Source organism: Micropterus salmoides, unplaced genomic scaffold (assembly GCF_014851395.1).
Source record: "Micropterus salmoides isolate LMB-PRFRI ecotype aquatic unplaced genomic scaffold, ASM1485139v1 Ms_hic_scaffold_7, whole genome shotgun sequence".
NCBI classification, from domain to species: domain Eukaryota; kingdom Metazoa; phylum Chordata; class Actinopteri; order Centrarchiformes; family Centrarchidae; genus Micropterus; species Micropterus salmoides.
Genome location: NW_024044459.1, coordinates 13602794 through 13621433, shown reverse-complemented (window position 1 = coordinate 13621433; position 18640 = coordinate 13602794). Strand labels below are relative to the sequence as shown.

At 38.1% G+C, this 18640-nt stretch overlaps 1 protein-coding gene across 2 annotated transcripts in view; it reads right to left on the bottom strand.

Annotated features, from left to right (window-relative positions):
• ksr2 (kinase suppressor of ras 2) overlaps nt 1-18640 on the bottom strand; it is a 119927-nt gene that overhangs the window by 5145 nt on the left and 96142 nt on the right. For both annotated transcript variants that reach the window (XM_038704594.1, XM_038704595.1), the window contains 8 exons: nt 17609-17777; nt 16402-16443; nt 13678-13747; nt 10567-10615; nt 9303-9664; nt 5190-5286; nt 4961-5094; nt 2550-2684 (listed from right to left, as the gene is read on the bottom strand). In XM_038704594.1, the coding sequence (XP_038560522.1) occupies nt 2550-2684; nt 4961-5094; nt 5190-5286; nt 9303-9664; nt 10567-10615; nt 13678-13747; nt 16402-16443; nt 17609-17777 (1058 nt within the window). The remainder of the gene's footprint in view (nt 1-2549; nt 2685-4960; nt 5095-5189; nt 5287-9302; nt 9665-10566; nt 10616-13677; nt 13748-16401; nt 16444-17608; nt 17778-18640) is intronic.

Sequence of the window (18640 nt, the reverse complement as noted above, 5' to 3'; positions counted from 1 at the left end):
TACTTCCCATACAAAATTAGCATCCACCACCCTTCCTGTGCAAATAAGTGGCTGTTTTAATTCTGCTCCTGCACGTCAAGTTTGAGTAGGATAAAAATAGCTCTTTGCCAGGAGTAGGGGGAGAAAATGACAGCTGATTGTTGATGAATATGTAAAACAGCCATGAGGGTCACCTCCAGGTAACACAAGGCCTAACAGAGCAGCTGGACATTGTGCACTAGCGCTGCACTCTTCTTCCCTTTAGAATGATATAGCGACAAAACCTCCATATGGGGGACCATCTGAAAATGTAATTGTGCTAGGAGAGAGCAGGGTCCACCCCCACAAATGAATCAGTAATGGCAGCGGGGGAAGAACAGGAGCTGTGTGATTTCTAATCAACTTAGGACAAAATGTAAAATTGGACTTTAGAGGGGGGGCACTTTTGGTTTGAGAAACCTGAGTGACACTCAGAAAAGCAATCTGTATGTAATAACTAAGCGAGTCCGTGAGATGATTTGGGTCAAAATGAGTAAAATACCACATATCATTGACAAAAGCTGGTGCTTGTTATATTTTGGGGAGTTCTGCTAAAAGATAAGAATACTGCTTTACCGTTTAATAAATTACGTTAATTACTCATTTAGAAATCAGCTGTATGATGGTGTTAACTGGGCGGGAAATACTCGATTTCTCTTAAGCTGTATCTGTAAAAGCTTCAAGAAGCTGGGAAATTAGAATGATGAATTTTGATGATGAATAACACTGATTTTGTTTATATATGGATAATTACAATCTCTTGTGTACATGAAAAAAAAAATCATTAATCCTTTATTTGACTTGAGATTCTGATGTGAATAGTCAACTCTTTATTCACTTTATTTGAAAGTGTGACATCAAGGATCAAATACCTTAAAAGATTGTTTCTTTTTTTTTTTTTAAGTCTATGTTAGTACAAAGTCAAATGCCATATTGAGGTTAAAAGAGTTGGTGTCTGTAATCATCCCTCCTGTCCATACTGGCTGTGAATAGATCTTTCTTACAATGTAAGAGATGGGAGCCAAAATCCAAACATTGTGAAAAAGAGGGGATTTGGTACTAACTTGACCAAATACAAGTAATTTTTGTGCAAGAAATGTTTCTTTTCTCATTGTCATATTTGATTTCAAGAATGTACAGTAGTAAAAGTTGTACTGTAAGATTTAACAAGATAAGGTATAATGATGTAGAAAATGCATCAGAAATCATATTCTAGAAACTGTAATGTAGAATTGATAAACAAAACATGTCAAAGCTTTACAACTCAACGGCTCGATACCTACTTAAGCAGATTATCTTGACTGAACATGAAAATATTGCATGCATAATACATAAAAGAAACATGTTAGTTCAACAGCTAGAAATATACTGAATATATTAGTATACCTAAAGTTGATATGAAAAAGTCATGTTAGCTTAACAAATAAGTAATAAATCATTTTCAGAGAAGCACATTAAACAAAGTCATTGGGCATAGCAGTGCCTACACACCTGGTCTTAATTTATTATTATTTATAATATACCTGACCTAAAATAGCAAATAAATGTCTAAGTTTAGGTAACTGGTTACCAACCATCTGGTCAGATTGATGTAATGCATTTCACTGTCGTCTCTTAAGCGACTGTCTAAAAATGACTGCTGTGGGGAGGTGGCTGATGATTGGCAGAGTTATCATTATCACGCAGGTTTGATATAGGCTATGTTAGAAACAAATGTGTTGAAACGGAGTTGAAAGGGTTCTAAGGAAGCACTGAATGTCTAGCAGTCTCTCTGCCACTGTCGCGTGGTTTCAGTGTGAAAATGTGAAACGCACATTTTGAACAAGCGCGTCACATTGGCCCCCATGAAAGGGCACTGCACTAGGCAGTTTAAATTTCAACAAGTTTCACTTTGTCTTGGTTTGCGTCAGTTGATCAACTAAGCTTCCAACTCTTCTCTCACACCCACATGGGGGAAACAATCTCGAAACGGCATTCTCTTTATCTACTCCAATCAGCTTCTCTGCTCTCTCACTGTCTTCCAACTGCCATTGCTTATATCTGCACCATTCCCTCCCCCAGCTTCATCATAACCAAGAGTCTATTCATAAAGAATGTGTGTCTGAACTGTTCCTTAGAATATGGGATCTTATAATCAGGTATATGAGACCAAGTGAAGTCTATGGCAAAATCTGATATTTTTTAAGCAATTAAGTTTTAAAATTGGTAATCCTGCTCTCATTAAATTGTTATAAGTTGGGTGTCCAAAGTCTGAAAATAACAGAAGAAAATTTGTCATTCCCAATACCACATATTGTTACATTCTCATCTATAATGAGATCTGAAAACCTGTTAATGAGTTGCCTCTTTGTCATGTGATGTGGAGTTTTAGGAGACTGCTCTGTAAAAGTAATTAAGAATTTATTGAATATACACACATATGTGGAGTTTGCAAACCCTCTCTGTCAACAGTGTGCTATGACTGTCCTACATCAGGCTCTGTTATTGTCCGGACAAAAAAATGGGAGGGCATCAGGTAGAAGGACCCTTACCCAAAAGCAAAGACATCTGACTGTTTGGAGAAGGGAAGCTTGTCCTCCTCTGTGTCCGGAGACAGCTGCTGGATGATTTCAGGGGCCAGGTGACACAGCCAGCCGTTGGGGATCCTCAGTTTGTCCTCTCTCCGGCTGGAAAACAAGGAAACATGGAGATGGAGTCTTGTCAGGGTTTCTTGATCTGCACTATCGTGCTTCCAAGCCATTAAAGATGTTACACTTCTGCATTTTCATTACACTACATTGTCATTGCAGATACCAATAATAAGATAAGCCGGGCTGTTGCTTTTAGTGCAATTGTAGTGTTTCAGAGAGTGTGAGCACACAAGCTCGCTGGCAAATCATTGCTGCAATTCCCAGCTAATTTCTGTACCAATCATCTAAGTATATATTATTCTTGTGTTTAAACCTTTACAGAGTGTCTGTCCATTTACTAAAGGTGCCTATGGGTTCATCATTCACAGTCTGTGTGAAACATCAATTTTGAGGTACGTCAGATTGTGCTATGAAAGTCTGCTGCATCGTAACGCTATGATGCAATGAAAAGAAATAGATGCAAGAAAGAACATGTCAATAACTCACGTTATGTGCTGTGGGATATTGGTCCTCAATTTCGGACCACATTAGGATTTCAACACAGTTGGTCTTTGGTCACACAGTGTTAAGGGGAATTAAACATTTTTATTATATTGTGCCCTCCAACTTTAGTAGTTAAGTTAGGTAGCATTAGCTAACTAACATTAACGTTACATTAAGAACAGCCTACATATTTCTGGATTTGTTTTATGATTGGAAAGGGAATAAATTGTACTTCTCCTTTCGAGCTCTCTGGATAGCAATTGTTATTATTACAATTTCCCCAGGAACAGCGTTTGACCATATCTTGAAAATAATTGGGAAAAAAAGCTAGAAAATGACTCTTTAATTAATGTTTTTTCTCAGATGTTTAACACATACACAAATATAAACTTAAAAAATACTAGCTGGTTTTACTGGAAGTTAGGTACAGTAACTGTTTCTTAGCAAACAATTGTCTTTTTGTCGTAATGATGTTGACAAAATGCAATGGGCTACAAGTTTAAGAGGTGCTGCCAGATATTTAAACTTTGGACAGCGCCAGCTGGCTGTGTTGCTTGTTGAAAATCTTTATGCTAAGCTAAGATAATAAAATAATCATTATTATATTATAAATATTATAAATAATTACTTAAATATCTTAACTTTTTATGTTTGCCAATTTTTGTGGATACTGTAGCCTACCTAAGTTTACCTCATAACAATATGATTTATTTTAGATTAATTCAGCTGTAATTTGCTAATTATATATTGTAATTATGTACTGTGAATATAATCCTGCTGTGCCTGCAGGTGTAGATGTATTCAGACTGCTCACTGTCCTGCTCTCACTGGCCTTTCACTACTTACAGTTTCTGGAAGGTTGATGAAAGGCTTGGCATCATGAGGTCAATCTCGAGTGGATACAATATGTGATCACTGGTTTGCTCAGCCATGGTAAATGACATAAGATATACTCTTTTTGTTATCGGAGTGAAACCCAATTTATGGCTTGTTGATCGTTACCAGTGATTCACTGTTTCCTTTGTATGACATTTCTCTTTGTACTCTCTGTACTGTCAGCTTTATCCAGCCACTGTTGAATTTCTCTGCTCATCCTTGACCCTGTTACTCTTTTTGCCTTCCTCTTGAACACCTCTCTTTAATACTGTTTGTCTTCAGTCCATCTTTACTGTTGTCATGGAAGAAATTCCCACTGAAGAACACAGATTTCAAGCGATTTACACCAATTTAGGGTACATGATCGCACTCATGAACATTAAGCTTGGTAAACTGACAAATATTAATATAATAATATATTTAGTTTCCTGTCAAAAAGGAGGATATAGCTAATTGCCCCCTGATGTTGGCCTATTTTGTTTTAAAAGATAAAAGGTAAAATAGGGGCCAGTAACAACCCTTGACATGACCAAACACACATCTGTGCAGGAAAACTGACACAAGATCAAACTATGAACAGCTGAAGAGAAACAGCTTTTTAAAGGTTTTTATTACTTAAAATACAGTATGAATGGAGACTACTGACCTTTTCCAGTTCGGTCCTGTTTCTTTTATGGTAATTAAATATACATCTTAAATTAAACCTAGTACTTACTTACTGGTCTAAAAAATGTACAAAATAAAGCTGACTGTTGACAAATAATGTAATTACTGATACAAAGTCTTTTTGTGAAAATGTAGACTATTTATTTCCTCTCAGTGTTTTGTTATCCCTGCACCATGCGTGTCAATACTGTTATAATAATGTCAGTCTGTCTCCAAGACAAATTCCTGTATTGCAAATGCTGAAAAAAAAACTGCTCCTGTCTCTGGTGTGTATTGATCATAATTACCTGCCAGCCTGCAAAACTCCAGATATGGTGAAGAGTCCAAAGTCGGTGATGACAACTTTGCCGTTGTCATAAAACACGTTCTTGGACTTCATGTCTTTGTGTAAGATCCCCTTAGCATGAAGGTAGCCCATCCCCTGAGGACAGAGAGAGAGAGAGAGAGATGTGACTTTTCTGTAATATGATGTGTACTGCAGACGTGTTCTGGGAAATCAGTGTTGAGTTGTTTCACCTTGACCATCTCTTGTGCGATCTGTCTGGTCTTGTTAACATCCAGGACAACCTTTGCATCGCGCACCACAGAATAAAGTGTCCGGCCTTTACACAGGCTGAAAGAAGGGAAAAAGACAAGGACAAGATTTTAAGTGACTGTGTAGACTCATGTAATAATTTTATTTAACATCAAAACACTTGACAAACATTACAAGTCAACCCTGTGGAGAAATTTATTTTTTGCAATTTATTTGAACAAATAAACAATGACATTCAGCCTGAGTTTGCCACTAACCACACTGGTCTGCTTTTACAATCATTCACTGTTGGTCTAATCCAGTGCACATTTGTGTAATGATTTACTCATCACAGTGCCAATGTTTTCCCACAGTTGCCAAAGTGACGGATCACAAATAAAATAAAATAAAATGAGTACCCCTCGTCCACTACTGTCCTAAAAAATAAAATATTGCATCATCAAGCTGGGGTTGAAATTAGCTTAAAGCCTTTCCATTTGCCACTGCCTTTTAATTAATTAAATTTGGGACTATTCATTCATATCTTTCATTGCACTGTAACTGCACTTTGACACTGATTCTTCGGTTTATTCAGTTTTATTCATTTCATTAATTTAGCTGTTATTTATCTTCTATTTTAATGCTTTTCATAAGTGTATTTTTATAGTGCCTTTTGTTTCTTTTCATTTCTTATCATAAGGAATTTTATGTCTTGACAATAGGCTAAATTAGCTTTTCTGTTATAATGAGCAATTTCTTAACATATTAAACAAGATAAGAACATGATGTGTAGACTATATAGCTCATTTTTTAATTAGCTAAATCAAATGTATTGTATTGTTGATAATATATTTTATTTACACTGAACTGCTAGCATTGGTGGCTGTGTAGCAAATTTTTGGACACTTTTCAGCAAGTGGGAGATATTGTAGTCATTAGAAATTCTCATATTCACAATTACAAACTATGATCTGTAGTATATGAGGTGAACATTGAATAACAATGCAAGACTGCCTTTAATGATGTGACACATTTATTTTCTATTGCTGGGAGTAACGATTGTGGACTGGCACCAATCGTTCACCATGATGTCTCTTTCTTGGTTACTTTGTTCCCAAGTTGTTCAAATACAGAATATTACCACAATGTTTAAGCTAACTGCTTCAGGATTCAGAGTAAACTTCCAGTGAGGAACCATCCATAGTTGAAATACTGACACAGTATATAAAATACTCTGCTACAACGAGATACCCTTTATCTTTTCAGTTCGCACATTGCTGCATGCACTTAATTTAACGAGTCATCTTTTAATGTCCAATGTGTTTTTGTCACACAGGCTTACCTTGAAGTTTACATGTATGAGACTGTTAGTGAGTTAGAGCAGTTTGAGATGTTGTTAAAGGATAAAATGTCATCGTTCTGAACTGTACGTGGGCCCACTCTGTGCCAGTAGAGCTGTTACACTGTGCCTCTTGGAGGTGCTGTCATATTTCTGGAGGGGTGCCATCACAACGGCGTATTAATAGACAGCTCTGCAAACACCCCCTGTCTCACACCCGAAGCCCTCAACCCCGACTGTGCCACGCAGGTGACCAACAAAGGACCTGAAGCCAACAATTCATGCATATTCATTCCCAATGTTGACCTGACGACAGCTGCATTTTTAGCAGCTCTCTTTCCTCAGGCTTGTTTCAACACAGAACTGCGGCTTATGGCTTTAGTGTCACATCAGTTAACACTTTTACGTAAACATTATGTCTTGCGACAACAATTACCGCAGTTTACCTCAGACAAACAGGATGTGTATATGCCATAGTAAGTATACAGAGGCAGCATTTTATGGTACTCAGCTGATGAAAAGGTAACGAGTCCACCTCAACACGCTGAAAATCACCTATGTGCTTTGAAACGGAGTAATTATGCCATATCCATAGATAAAAAGCCAGCAGTAACATCACAGATGACCCTGTGTTCTGACCATACAGAACAACGAAATCTATCCACAGTCACCTGTGACAAATGAAACAATCGAAGAAAAAGAAACAATCAATATTTATGTTTCCGCTAATGCAACCAGAAAACGCTCATCCTTAACAAATCAATAAAACACACTTAAGTTACATTTTACAGGTTTGTCATGTTGTACTTTGGGCTGCAAGAGTATGATATAGATTGCATGTTTTAGTTTCTGGTTCTTTTTTTACTGTGTAATAGGAGAAGCAGAGTATTGGTGGATAACAATGTCACCTGTTACACTGACATTTGCTATTATTTTCTGCAATCAGAAGTGAGGATTTCTGTAGAATCAGCCGGCACTTCTATCAGCTCCTCTGCACCTCATGACAATTTCATCTGGAATCAACTACAGTCACAAAGACATTTTCTCTCTCATTCTTAACAGAGAATTAAAAAAATGATTTTCTGATAAACTAAAACAGAATAGAGCAGACGCAAATGGGATAAATAATTTTCTTTTGTGAGACATCCTTCTTGGTTCACAGCCTGTGTTGACAATAGGAGAGCAACAAATATCCAAACAGTTTTCCTTTGAACATTATAAGCTGTACTAATTAACTGAAATTAACAAGAAAGTATTCAATGAGATGATCTTTAACAAGAACACATCCCTTGTTACAAACGAGAAAATACTAGCTGCAAAAAAAGTGAACACTAATCCATGAAATAAATGAAGATGTTCACTATGTGAGAGAATTCATTCAAGCTGACTCCTACCCTGTGCTGTAGTCAGTCGTACTGTAGTCAAGACAAATGCAGCAGGGGGTGTGGGTGGTTCATACATTCAACAACATAGCAGTCTGTTCTAATCATAACCCCGCCATGGTTCATTGTCACCCACTCTAAACTCATCGCTCCAGAGGGGGCGGATCTGTGGCTGATCTAAAGTGAGTCCCAGGGGAGGCCAAACTGCTACCTAACCATAGAACAACTACTCAGAGTTCAGAGGCAGAGCAAACCACAGATATCCGAGCTGTGTGTGTCAACTTTCAGGGGACTTGGTGGTCAGCAAGAAACAAGTGAGGAACAAATGGTCACGAGAAGAACACACGAAAAAGCAATGTATTTTTGTTTATTATTTTTGGAGATTACAGTATGTTTATACACATTTCTATTTGTAAATATGCACTGTATTTTGCACTGCAAATCCAATTATCCAAATATAGTTAGTAGTAGTAACTTTATTTAAATATGTTTTAATAAATTCCTGCAGTATATTCACCCTTACACTAGACAAATTCCACATAATGTTTTCTCTCTGTAGGACCTGAAATTCAATAGCACACATTTAGTTAAACTCACGCTATACTGCTTTTTATAATTATATTCAACTTGTTTTTAGGGATAAATTTGCTTTTGCTGCCTTCTTTATATTTGTACTCTTAGATGCTGTTTGTGCACTGTGCAGCAAATGTTTGATAACTAACGCTTCAGCACAATGTTATGCTACATTAGCAGGTTTTGAGTATGTAGTTCAAAAACGTCAGTATGAATCCCAAAAAATGCTTGATTTTGAGTGTGTTGTTGATGGACACCCTTGTCAATGCAATTAAGAAGGAAAAAAACATATATTGTAAGCAAATGTAAGTGAGACAGTATTAAATCTTGAAAAAGACATCTAGTCATTTCTATGTGAAGTTTAATTCACTGTGGCAAGTCACAGTTTAAGTCCGTAGTACTTACTTACTGGTCTAAAAAATTTACAAAATAAAGCTGACTGTTGACAAATAATGTAATTACTGATACAAAGTCTTTTTGTGAAAATGTAGACTATTTATTTCCTCTCAGTGTTTTGTTGTCCCTGCACCATGCGTGTCAATACTGTTATAATAATGTACATCCTGTATTTCTTATATAGCCTACTGGAAAAACAGTATACTATAATGATTAGTATATAGTACATACTGAGTAAAGCTTGCTAAGTCAACAAAGGCAAAACACTGTTATTGGTTTTATTCTTTTTTGAAGTGTAACAGTATTTCTGGAAAACAAACTGGAATAAACTTGTAACTATGAGACAACAAGTTTAATTTACAACACCTGTAGAGTTGATTTCCAGGCGTTCTGAACAACACAACCTGTTACATCTTAATCCTTACCTGGTGATGATGGCCAGATGTGGTGGGCTCATGCAGGCCCCCATAAACAGCACCACATTCTCATGGCGAGTGTTACGGTAGGCCATCACCTCACGCTTAAAAGCCTTGAGCTGGTCCTCATTGTCGCGCTCGATGTCGATCAAGCGGATGGCCACCTCACCGTGCCAGCGTCCGTGGAAAACTTTGCCGAAGCGTCCCTTACCGATCATCTCCCCGATCTCCAGCTGCTCAAACGGGATGTCCCACTCCTGCAGGAAGATGCTGGTCTGGCTGGCCTTGCGTGGGAAGTTGCGAGCCGACAGAAGTGAGAGGTTCATCTCCTCGAACTCGTCACCAGAGTCCTCATCGTTGCCCTCCTCATTCTGTGGGAAGGCAAAATTTATCTTTGGTTTTGCATTTCACAGATTTACAGATTTTTATTAACACAAAGAGGTGGTGTTAAGATATTCTACTGAGATGTCAAATGCTTAGATTCTGGCAAATGCCATTCAGCAGCTGGAGGATTACAATCTGCTAAAACTTCCTCCGAACTAAGCCTTTAAGAGTTTCAGAGGTAAGACATACTGTGTATATACATATCAGCAACATACATATTTGTTTATTTACAGATAGTAATGCTTTGTGGTGTCATGTTATTTTTATACTCTGCTACATTTGCAATTATTCTGAACCTTTTTTTCTGACAACAATGGCAGTGAAGTCATAAGAAAAAAAATCTCACACTCTTCCCAAGGTACATACTCCATAAATGTGTCAATAAATATGTCTTCAGTACTGTTTAAACTAAAATAAATATGCTCTTGCATATTTGTAAAAAATGTTGCCTCTATATGAAATAGCATCACATTTTTCTGTGTGCTTTTTAAATACTGACTGCTGTTTAGGCCATTACAAATAAACTCTGCAGGACTGAAAATGACCTATTCAAAGATGCCTGCTGGAATATCATTCAAGGCAACCTGCATCACACTTTCTCACTGTTAACAGCAATGATGTTTTTTTCTGTCTTGCTGCTTTCAACACGTAACTTACCTGAAGGCTCCTCAGCGAGCCAAATTATACTAAATGAGAGAATAACGCAAATGACTGCGACAAGTGAAGGTGAGAGCTGTATCTGTGTCTTCATTTGGATTCACAAGTAATTTACGATATTACTGACAAAAATGTGGAGAAGTAAAACAAGGTGATGAATGACAAACTTACAGTCACGTGCAATCAACAGCATCCCAAAGGTCACAGATAAGAGAAAAAAAAAAAGACTCACGTCTGATGTAGGTTCAACCTCGATTTGAAGTAAAGGGTTGCCTTCATTCCTAAAAGCAAGAAGAATAGATGTAGAAATGAATCCTAGAAAACAGCGTAACTAGAGTAGGTCTCCTTTGACACATAGAAATGATAAGCCCATGTGTTTTTTTTATTGTCATTTTTTTGCTCCATTGATCAGGTTTTTAAATTGATCTTGGTTCTTTATTACCAAAGCGTGAATGATGTTAGTACGGCTCTAAGTAAGGCCCTCGATCATATTCACGTCAACACTACCGGACAGATAAATGAATAAAATGTGGACAGAATAAATGTAAGAAAGGGTGGCATTTTCTGACCCAAATTTTTTATTTCACGCCTTTTATAAACTTTCAAATGCATTTGTGCCCTTAGCCCCTATTAAATTTTGATCCCAGCATGTACACTCACACCTACAGCGTGTGTGCCAAGGACGCAACACAAATGAACCCACTTCTCCTCTTCAACCCATCCACCTATGTCGTCATAACTGGCTGTGTAACATCAGTGTGTAACCTTTCACAACCTTTCTGTGGTATATTAACAGTGGTTTGCAAAGCAATCCTGAACTCTGGGCAATGACCACAGGTGAGGCAGCGTATAAAATGCGATTCCTGTGGCGCCAAGGGCCCCTACCACTGGTTCGATCTCTGCTCTAATGAGGGGTACTTGCCGGGTGTTGAGGTCTGAGACGGGCCCTCATTAACCCTGGGATGAGGCCATTAAGGCCAAAGAAATCTGCCAGTTGCCGCTGCAAGAGCATACAAAGATGTGCGAAAGGTGGGACAATAGCATTAATTAAATCAGAGTAATATGGGTTTCATAAGCGTGCTAATGTATTCAAATTTGTGAAAAGGCAGAGAACGAGAGACTGTGAGAGTGATGAGCAAAATGGTGAGATTGTCCATCTAGGAGATATCGTATTGAGCAGAGACTCAATGACACCAGGGTTCAAGATGTCAGTTTTCACTGTTTTTTCAAGAGATGTTTTCATTATTATCATTATTTCTAAATGTTTAGCTGCATGTGACTGCTTTAATTTACACTGGGGTATGATTCCTCTGCTCTTGAGAAGCCAAGGTAAATATTGTGAAGGTTTTATTGATCCTAGTGGGGATCAGGTGGTTAGCTTGCAGAATGAGCTACTGTAAAGCACAAAATTTCTTGAACCGGCGGATTTTAAATATTTTGCCAAGGAACATCACCCTATTTACTGCAGCAGTTCCTTTGATGAAAAAGTTTGTATTTTCTGTGACTCTTAGGCTCAGAGCAACCATCTCATTCAAAGAATGTGAGAAAAGAAGATGTACAAGACATCCCTCTACATACCTGAATCCCTGCAAACATTTGTTAAAAGATTGATACAGATATCTACAAGAGAATTTATTAACGTGTCTTGTGTTCTCTGCCTGGAGTGTACCTCTAAAAAATCAATAGCATCCAGAAATCAGTTAAGAAAAGTGCAATTCTGCCTAAAGTAAGTGAACCAAAGGCTGTCTCTTAACACTCAACACTATTTTCATTGTCCTTCCACTATTTACCATTTTCATCTTCAGGAAATGTGTGATCATTGGTCAATTTGGATTCAATAACATGGCTGTCACAGTCACCAGACCCAGACTTTAAATGTTTTTGTTCAGAAGAGATTCTTGGCCGCTTTAGTCAAACCATTTGGGGCACTTTGTTCCTTTCTGATGCAGCCCTACACTAGAACACCTAAATCAGTACTAGCTAAGTGGATCCATATTTTGCTGCTGTACTGACATCATCATTTTGATAACGATTAAACCATAATCATTATGTTAGCAAACAACAAAATTATAACCAAGGTCTAAGCTGGCAAAGCCACATGGGAGCTGTAATTGTTGAAGGCTTGACAAAAAAAATATTGTTTCATGGTGAGCTACACAGATTTTACTTACACCGGTATACCCATTTGGCTCAGAGGGGTTGGCAAATAGCACCCTGTGGATAAAATCTCAAAATTTGACACCCACAAGCGTCTACCCACACATTGAAATGGAAATTGTTCCCTATATAACTTAATATATGTGTACAGGGGTCTATTACATTTAAATGAAAATGACCATGTTGTCTTCACTGAGTTTCCTTCCCATAGAGATTAACACAGTTGCCACTCATTCACAATCAGCATCAGCATCCAGAAACCAGCCTGTCTTGGCCTGATCATCTCACTTTGCTGCTTTAAAAATAGAATTCCTACAAACATTTTTCACACCTTGCACAAAACTGGCAGGAAAGCTTTACAGTTCAATGTCTGAATGTAAAATCATAATGATTATGTTAATGAACGTTGCGCAACACCCCCAACAAACCCCATTCTATTCAAACACAGATGCAGGCTACTGTGATGTACTGTATGCATGCCATAATTTGCCCTGTATTTTCTTCTGTTTCTTATAATTTCCACACGTTGTTGAAGACATCTCATACAGTTTTTTTGTAATCCAAATACATAGTACCTTAATTTAAAAACCCATGCCATTCTTCTATCTATGACCTTTTCAAGACCATGTTGATATTTGGAAAATAAGATTAACAGTGGCATTATTTGCAAACGACTGAACCATTACAATATATGGGTATAGTCCATATTTAATCACAATTGACCATCCACCTATAGATGGAGGTTCTCTTGCCCTGTTTCTTGTGATAGATTGAGATCCTAATCTAATTAACATCTGGGTCGAAAGGCATCTCATCACTCCTACTCCTCTTCCGGTTGTTTTCCCGTGACTGCTGGCTTCCTCAAAGAGTCAGTGAAAATCCAGTTGGCATCGCAAGTGTAGCGTGAACTAAAGGCCATGCTAACATTAGTGTCTGAGTATTCGTCATGTCGGCCCTCGCATTGAAATTGTCACCCAAATATCTGTGCTCCAATAAGTTTGACTTGGCCTCTGACCAGCAGCCACAGAGAGAAGGAGAAGAGGGAGGAGGAGATGAGGGAGCATGTAGAGGAAAGGAAGAAAACTGAGGAGAGATGGGCCTGATGAAGATCAAAAGTACTTTCTTAATTTCTGTAAAGGCAGACATCTGATTTTACTGAATTCCTTGTGTAATAGATTCTACTCACCCTGGTTCAGACAGGACAGGGTGCAGGATGACCTGCGGGGCTCTGCTTGGAGGAGCTTCTGGAGCAACATCTGAGGGTATTAGAGTCACAAAACATTAAAGTTGCATTCTGTCTTAAATCCATTTTAACATTGTTTAAAATTCTGTCCATGTTTTAGAAAGGACACAGAAGCTATATGTAGAATAAATTTATCCTCATCTTAAGATGGAAGATAAGATAGAACTTTATTTATCTTTTGTTTATTTTTTATAGGAATGGTTGTTGTTGCTATAGAGATACCACATAGAAGCAGAAACTGTAATAGGTCAGCTTGGGCTGCTTGTGTTTTCTCTTAAAAGTTTCTGATAGATGAAGACGAAGATTTTAGATTGTGAAGACAATATAAAGTAAGGTGAAGAAAGGCTCAGTAGTCTTCTACTTTTCAGTAACACAAGTAGAAAAGCCATCTCCACTGCAAACCTCCAGCTCACAGCTATCGTTGCTCTCTGTCATAATGAAAGTAAATACACCGATTACTCATATAACAGAGTAAATTAAATATACGGTCCGACATACGATACATCCATCTAGAGCTGCAGTGGTGCTATCCATGGGTGAAATTTGATGCTGAACTATAAATCAAAGCCTATGTTGAAGGTATTCACGGCGATCTGCCATTAACCCCGAACGTCCAGTATAAATCCAAGGTTTGCAAACACCCAGGGTACCATAGGGCAATAGTGGTACGCCACTTCCCTCTGAAACTTTTCTTAGTGCAGGAGGCCATGTGAGAGGACTGGTGTCTAAAATATACTCTGTTTAATCAAAATAAATTTGTGGACATCCACCACATGTGGAGTAGCGATCTTGGCTATGCCACAGAACATTTTTAAAGAAACTTTCTCTCTCTCTCACTTTGTGATTATGGTTCAATTGACCACATTGGTTCATTTTTACATATGTACTGGGAATGTCCTGGTGACGCAAGATTTGAGAGGCTTAAATCCTTCTAATAGACTTTATATCGAAATACTTTGTTAATGATTATTTATTGGCATGGTCATATCAACAACAACATGTTTTTTTGCAGGGCTTGACAGTGTAACAGAAGCCAGGTGGGCTGTGCAGTGATTAAACCTCACTCCACGACGCCTTGAGAGATGCACTAGCGACTAATGCTAGTGCCTGGGACTGGTTGCAACAGCAGCATCAAATTTATCATATAATGATGCATTTAGTGCCTGACAAAGGTTCTTGACTAAAACGTTGCGTTTTCGAAACACTTAATGCAGACAGTGTGCTGGAATTTAACTGTCTTTCCTATGTATTTATTATTCTATGCACATGGTGTGCATTATACACCACTTTACTTGAATGTAGAAAAGGAAATGTTAGGTATACAATGGAACCCCCACACACACACACATTATCCTAACCATACTGAATTGCTATATTCTTTTGTTGACATAATTTGCATGGAAATAATGTAAATGTAATCATGGTGGGAACGGTGGCACACTGTGGTATGGACAAATATGATATACAGTATGTGTTGCTACACGGCAAATGGGATATCACTTTGCTGCACCTTCACATCATGTGTTTTTAAAGCATGTAGAAAACATGAATTAAACACATTTAATGCGTCCACATAAAAGGATGCACAGTACATACAGCATGTTATATCATCAGAAAAAGAGAAATAGCAAATTGAATTATTTTTGCTCTTCTTTGGAATCACTCCCGTATAACATGTAAGATTAGTAAGGTCAGCTGTTGCGTTGTATTTACCTCTGAAAGACATCAGAGGATTTCCTGCCACGCTTGCTGACTGTGTTGGCACACTCTGACAATTTGTGACACAAAGTGGGAGCCACAGAAAAAAAATCCCATTGTGGCACGGTGCATTAGTAGCTGGCACCATCCGCTCACAGCAAGAAGGACATGGTTTTGTTTTCTGTGTGGAGCCTGCATGGATTTACTCTAAAGACCAGCAAGCCAGGAGGCTTGGAGGCTTTAAATTGGTCAATGGTGTGAATTTTAGCCAGTTTTTCTGTCTGTGATCCCTTTGACAGTCTGACAACTTCTGCAGGGTATTCCTACTTTCTACCCAGCAATGAGCACTTAAATTAATACATTTTAAATCAGATTGTAATTGCCCCTGGGGGGCTTATGTAAATGTTTTTTTTTGTTGTTATTTTCAGGAGCCAGCATTTACAGTAAATTGAATATGACGTAAATGGTGGCATTAGTTCCACTTATAACATAATGATTTTAGATTGATGGGACTAACAGTAAGTGGTAGTGTTTGACCATGTCGTTCTGCAGCTCATAAAGGTAGCTGATTTAATTTATCTGAAAACAACAATATGTGTGGCTACAGTAATCACAACCTGCATACTGCTGCGTGTCCTCTATATTTATGCATTTCCAAAAACCTGTCTCCGCAGATCTCAATTACACCTCATTCCTTTCCTCACACCACTCAAGGTTGTCTCGGCTGTAATAACCTGCCAAATGAGAAAAGACTGTGGTACCAGTGTGGGAAAAAGCAAAGAGTCTGGGCACTGACAAATCATTAGGAGACCCAAATGAGACCAGCAATGAGTGGGTGTAGGGGCCAAGAGTTTTCAAGCAGGCAGGAGATGAAAATCACCACCAACATCAAAAGAACGCTCCTCCTCCTTACTTTTCATGGGCTGGTTGCAGTGCATTATGGGTAATGATCAATTATGAGGTACTTACCTGGGAAGATGAACTGTTGTTTGTATTTGAAATAACTGGAGGCTACGGTGGAAAGAGACAAAAGGAGAGCTGGAGTTTGATCTGAAGTCATGTGGACTTTGTTAGTTCAGCACTGACACTCAAATTAGTTCCAATACAGATTATAAACAGAGTACAAACAAAAAATATGTTGTTGATTAGCCATTTGAACTCTCTCCACATGTATTCTGAAAATTACAACACGGTACTGTGACTGTATTATTTTTTGAATTGTACATGTTTTATGAACTATAGTATTGTTCACGTTTTTAGCCACGCTAGCAGCATGGCCGTGGGGATGGCAATGTCCGTCTGTCGGTTGGTCTGTGAACTTTAGCAGAAGGGAGTTACTCACTCAATTTCACTATATAGGCTGTTATATTGGGACAAAATTTGGTCCAGACTGAAATATTTCAACAACTATTTGCTGCATTGCCTTTAAAGTTTGCACAGACATTAATGTATCCTACTGACTTTTGTGCTCCCCTGACTTTAATGACATTTGGTACACAAATTTATGTTCCCCTCAGGATAAATTGTAATCACTTTGGTGATCCTCTTGACTTTTGGTTTAAGACCAAAAACCAAAAACCTGCTAAACTAATCCCATTTTCCATTAGCCTCTGTAATTTGTGTTTGTTTAGCAATTAGCAAATGTTAGCCAGCTTATATGCTACACTAAGAGACAGAACATGGTGAACAATATACCTGCTGCATGTTAGCATGCAGGCATTAGTATTTAGCTTAAAGCACCGCTGTGCCCTGGGTTGGAAATTCTTAGTGTTGTTTGCTTGTATGTCCACAGGTTATGTACTTGTGTTGTTTTTCTTTTTCTTACTACTATTTGGGATAATCATGTTGTAAATTTGGAACCACAGTTCTCATAATGCTTTAGGGAATGCAAGCAGGGAGTATAATGTTGCCATGGACTCCTATATTTGTCGTAAGTCAGGCTGAATTAGTTATTAATAGTTTGCTCTTTAACTGTGGAAACAGACAAGTGTCAATGAGTTACTTTTGATACTTAAGAAAACTAAATATTCCCAAACTTATTTTTAGACATTTATCCAAGATGGACATAAGATGTATTGATATATTTGTAAAGTCAAGGCTGAGGGTTAACTGCCTTCTCTATGACAAGCCTGTCAAATATTTAATTTGTGTATACCGGCCATGCACATTCAAATACCTGTCAAGTTGAACTGTTTCTGTTGCCGTGCTGACTGTGGGGAGGGATGTAGTGGTGAGGGAGGCGTGGCACTGCTAGGCAGGGGAGGAGCCGGGGAGGATGGGGTGGAGGAGGTGGTGGATGAGGGATTACTGCTGGAGTCTGGTTGGTACGGGACTGGGATGTGATCCTGAGAAGAAACATAAAAAAGAAAGGTCAACAAAAATCTACTTAAATTTCAATACTGGTGATTTTGCAAGTTTTAGTTGGTTTTAGTTGGCACAAAACGCTTGCACTCTACTTTATTGTTGGCCTCTTACTGAATCATAGCACAGTTTCTAGATTGATTTTCTACCTTCCAGGCAGCACTTGGTTTTCATTAATTTCAGTACAATATGAAAATCAGCTTGCAGAGACTTGAAACTTGCCTGACAGAGGTAATCCATCACAATGAGCAATATGCTGCCTTAACTTTTTTTTTTTTGACATCTTATGTTATTGTTGTGCAGTTGTGAACAGGAAACATTTTCAAACCCCCTTCTCAGTGGTGCATTCAAGGATGCTCCAACATCCGCAAAAATCTTAATTTGAATCAGGAAAACTACTTAACATACATGTTCTCATGATATCTGTGCATATTTCAATCATCTTACTTTGAGTGATCCAGCTGTTCACTTACACCGATCTGCTCTCACCATGACCTCTGTTAATTAATTATCTTTTTGCTCTGAGAATGCAAAACAGTCCTTCTTTGGGCTGCTTTTGCCTTCTTTCATCACGGTCAGCACCAGATTGAAATCCAGGTCTAATCCAACTGCTAAGTAATCTGCTCATCATCAGTTCACAGCTGAAGATGCAACTTTTGGATGATGTCTCTTTGTACCTACTCAATTTTCAGATCTACATCACAACCACCGTCTGATGGTCTGAAATGATATATGTAAAGTACATGCAATTTGGAATGAATGAACTAAAATGGGTGTATAAACATGGATTTTATCAATACAAATAAAATCATGGAGTTCCACTGGAAATAATTATCAGCCATAGGAA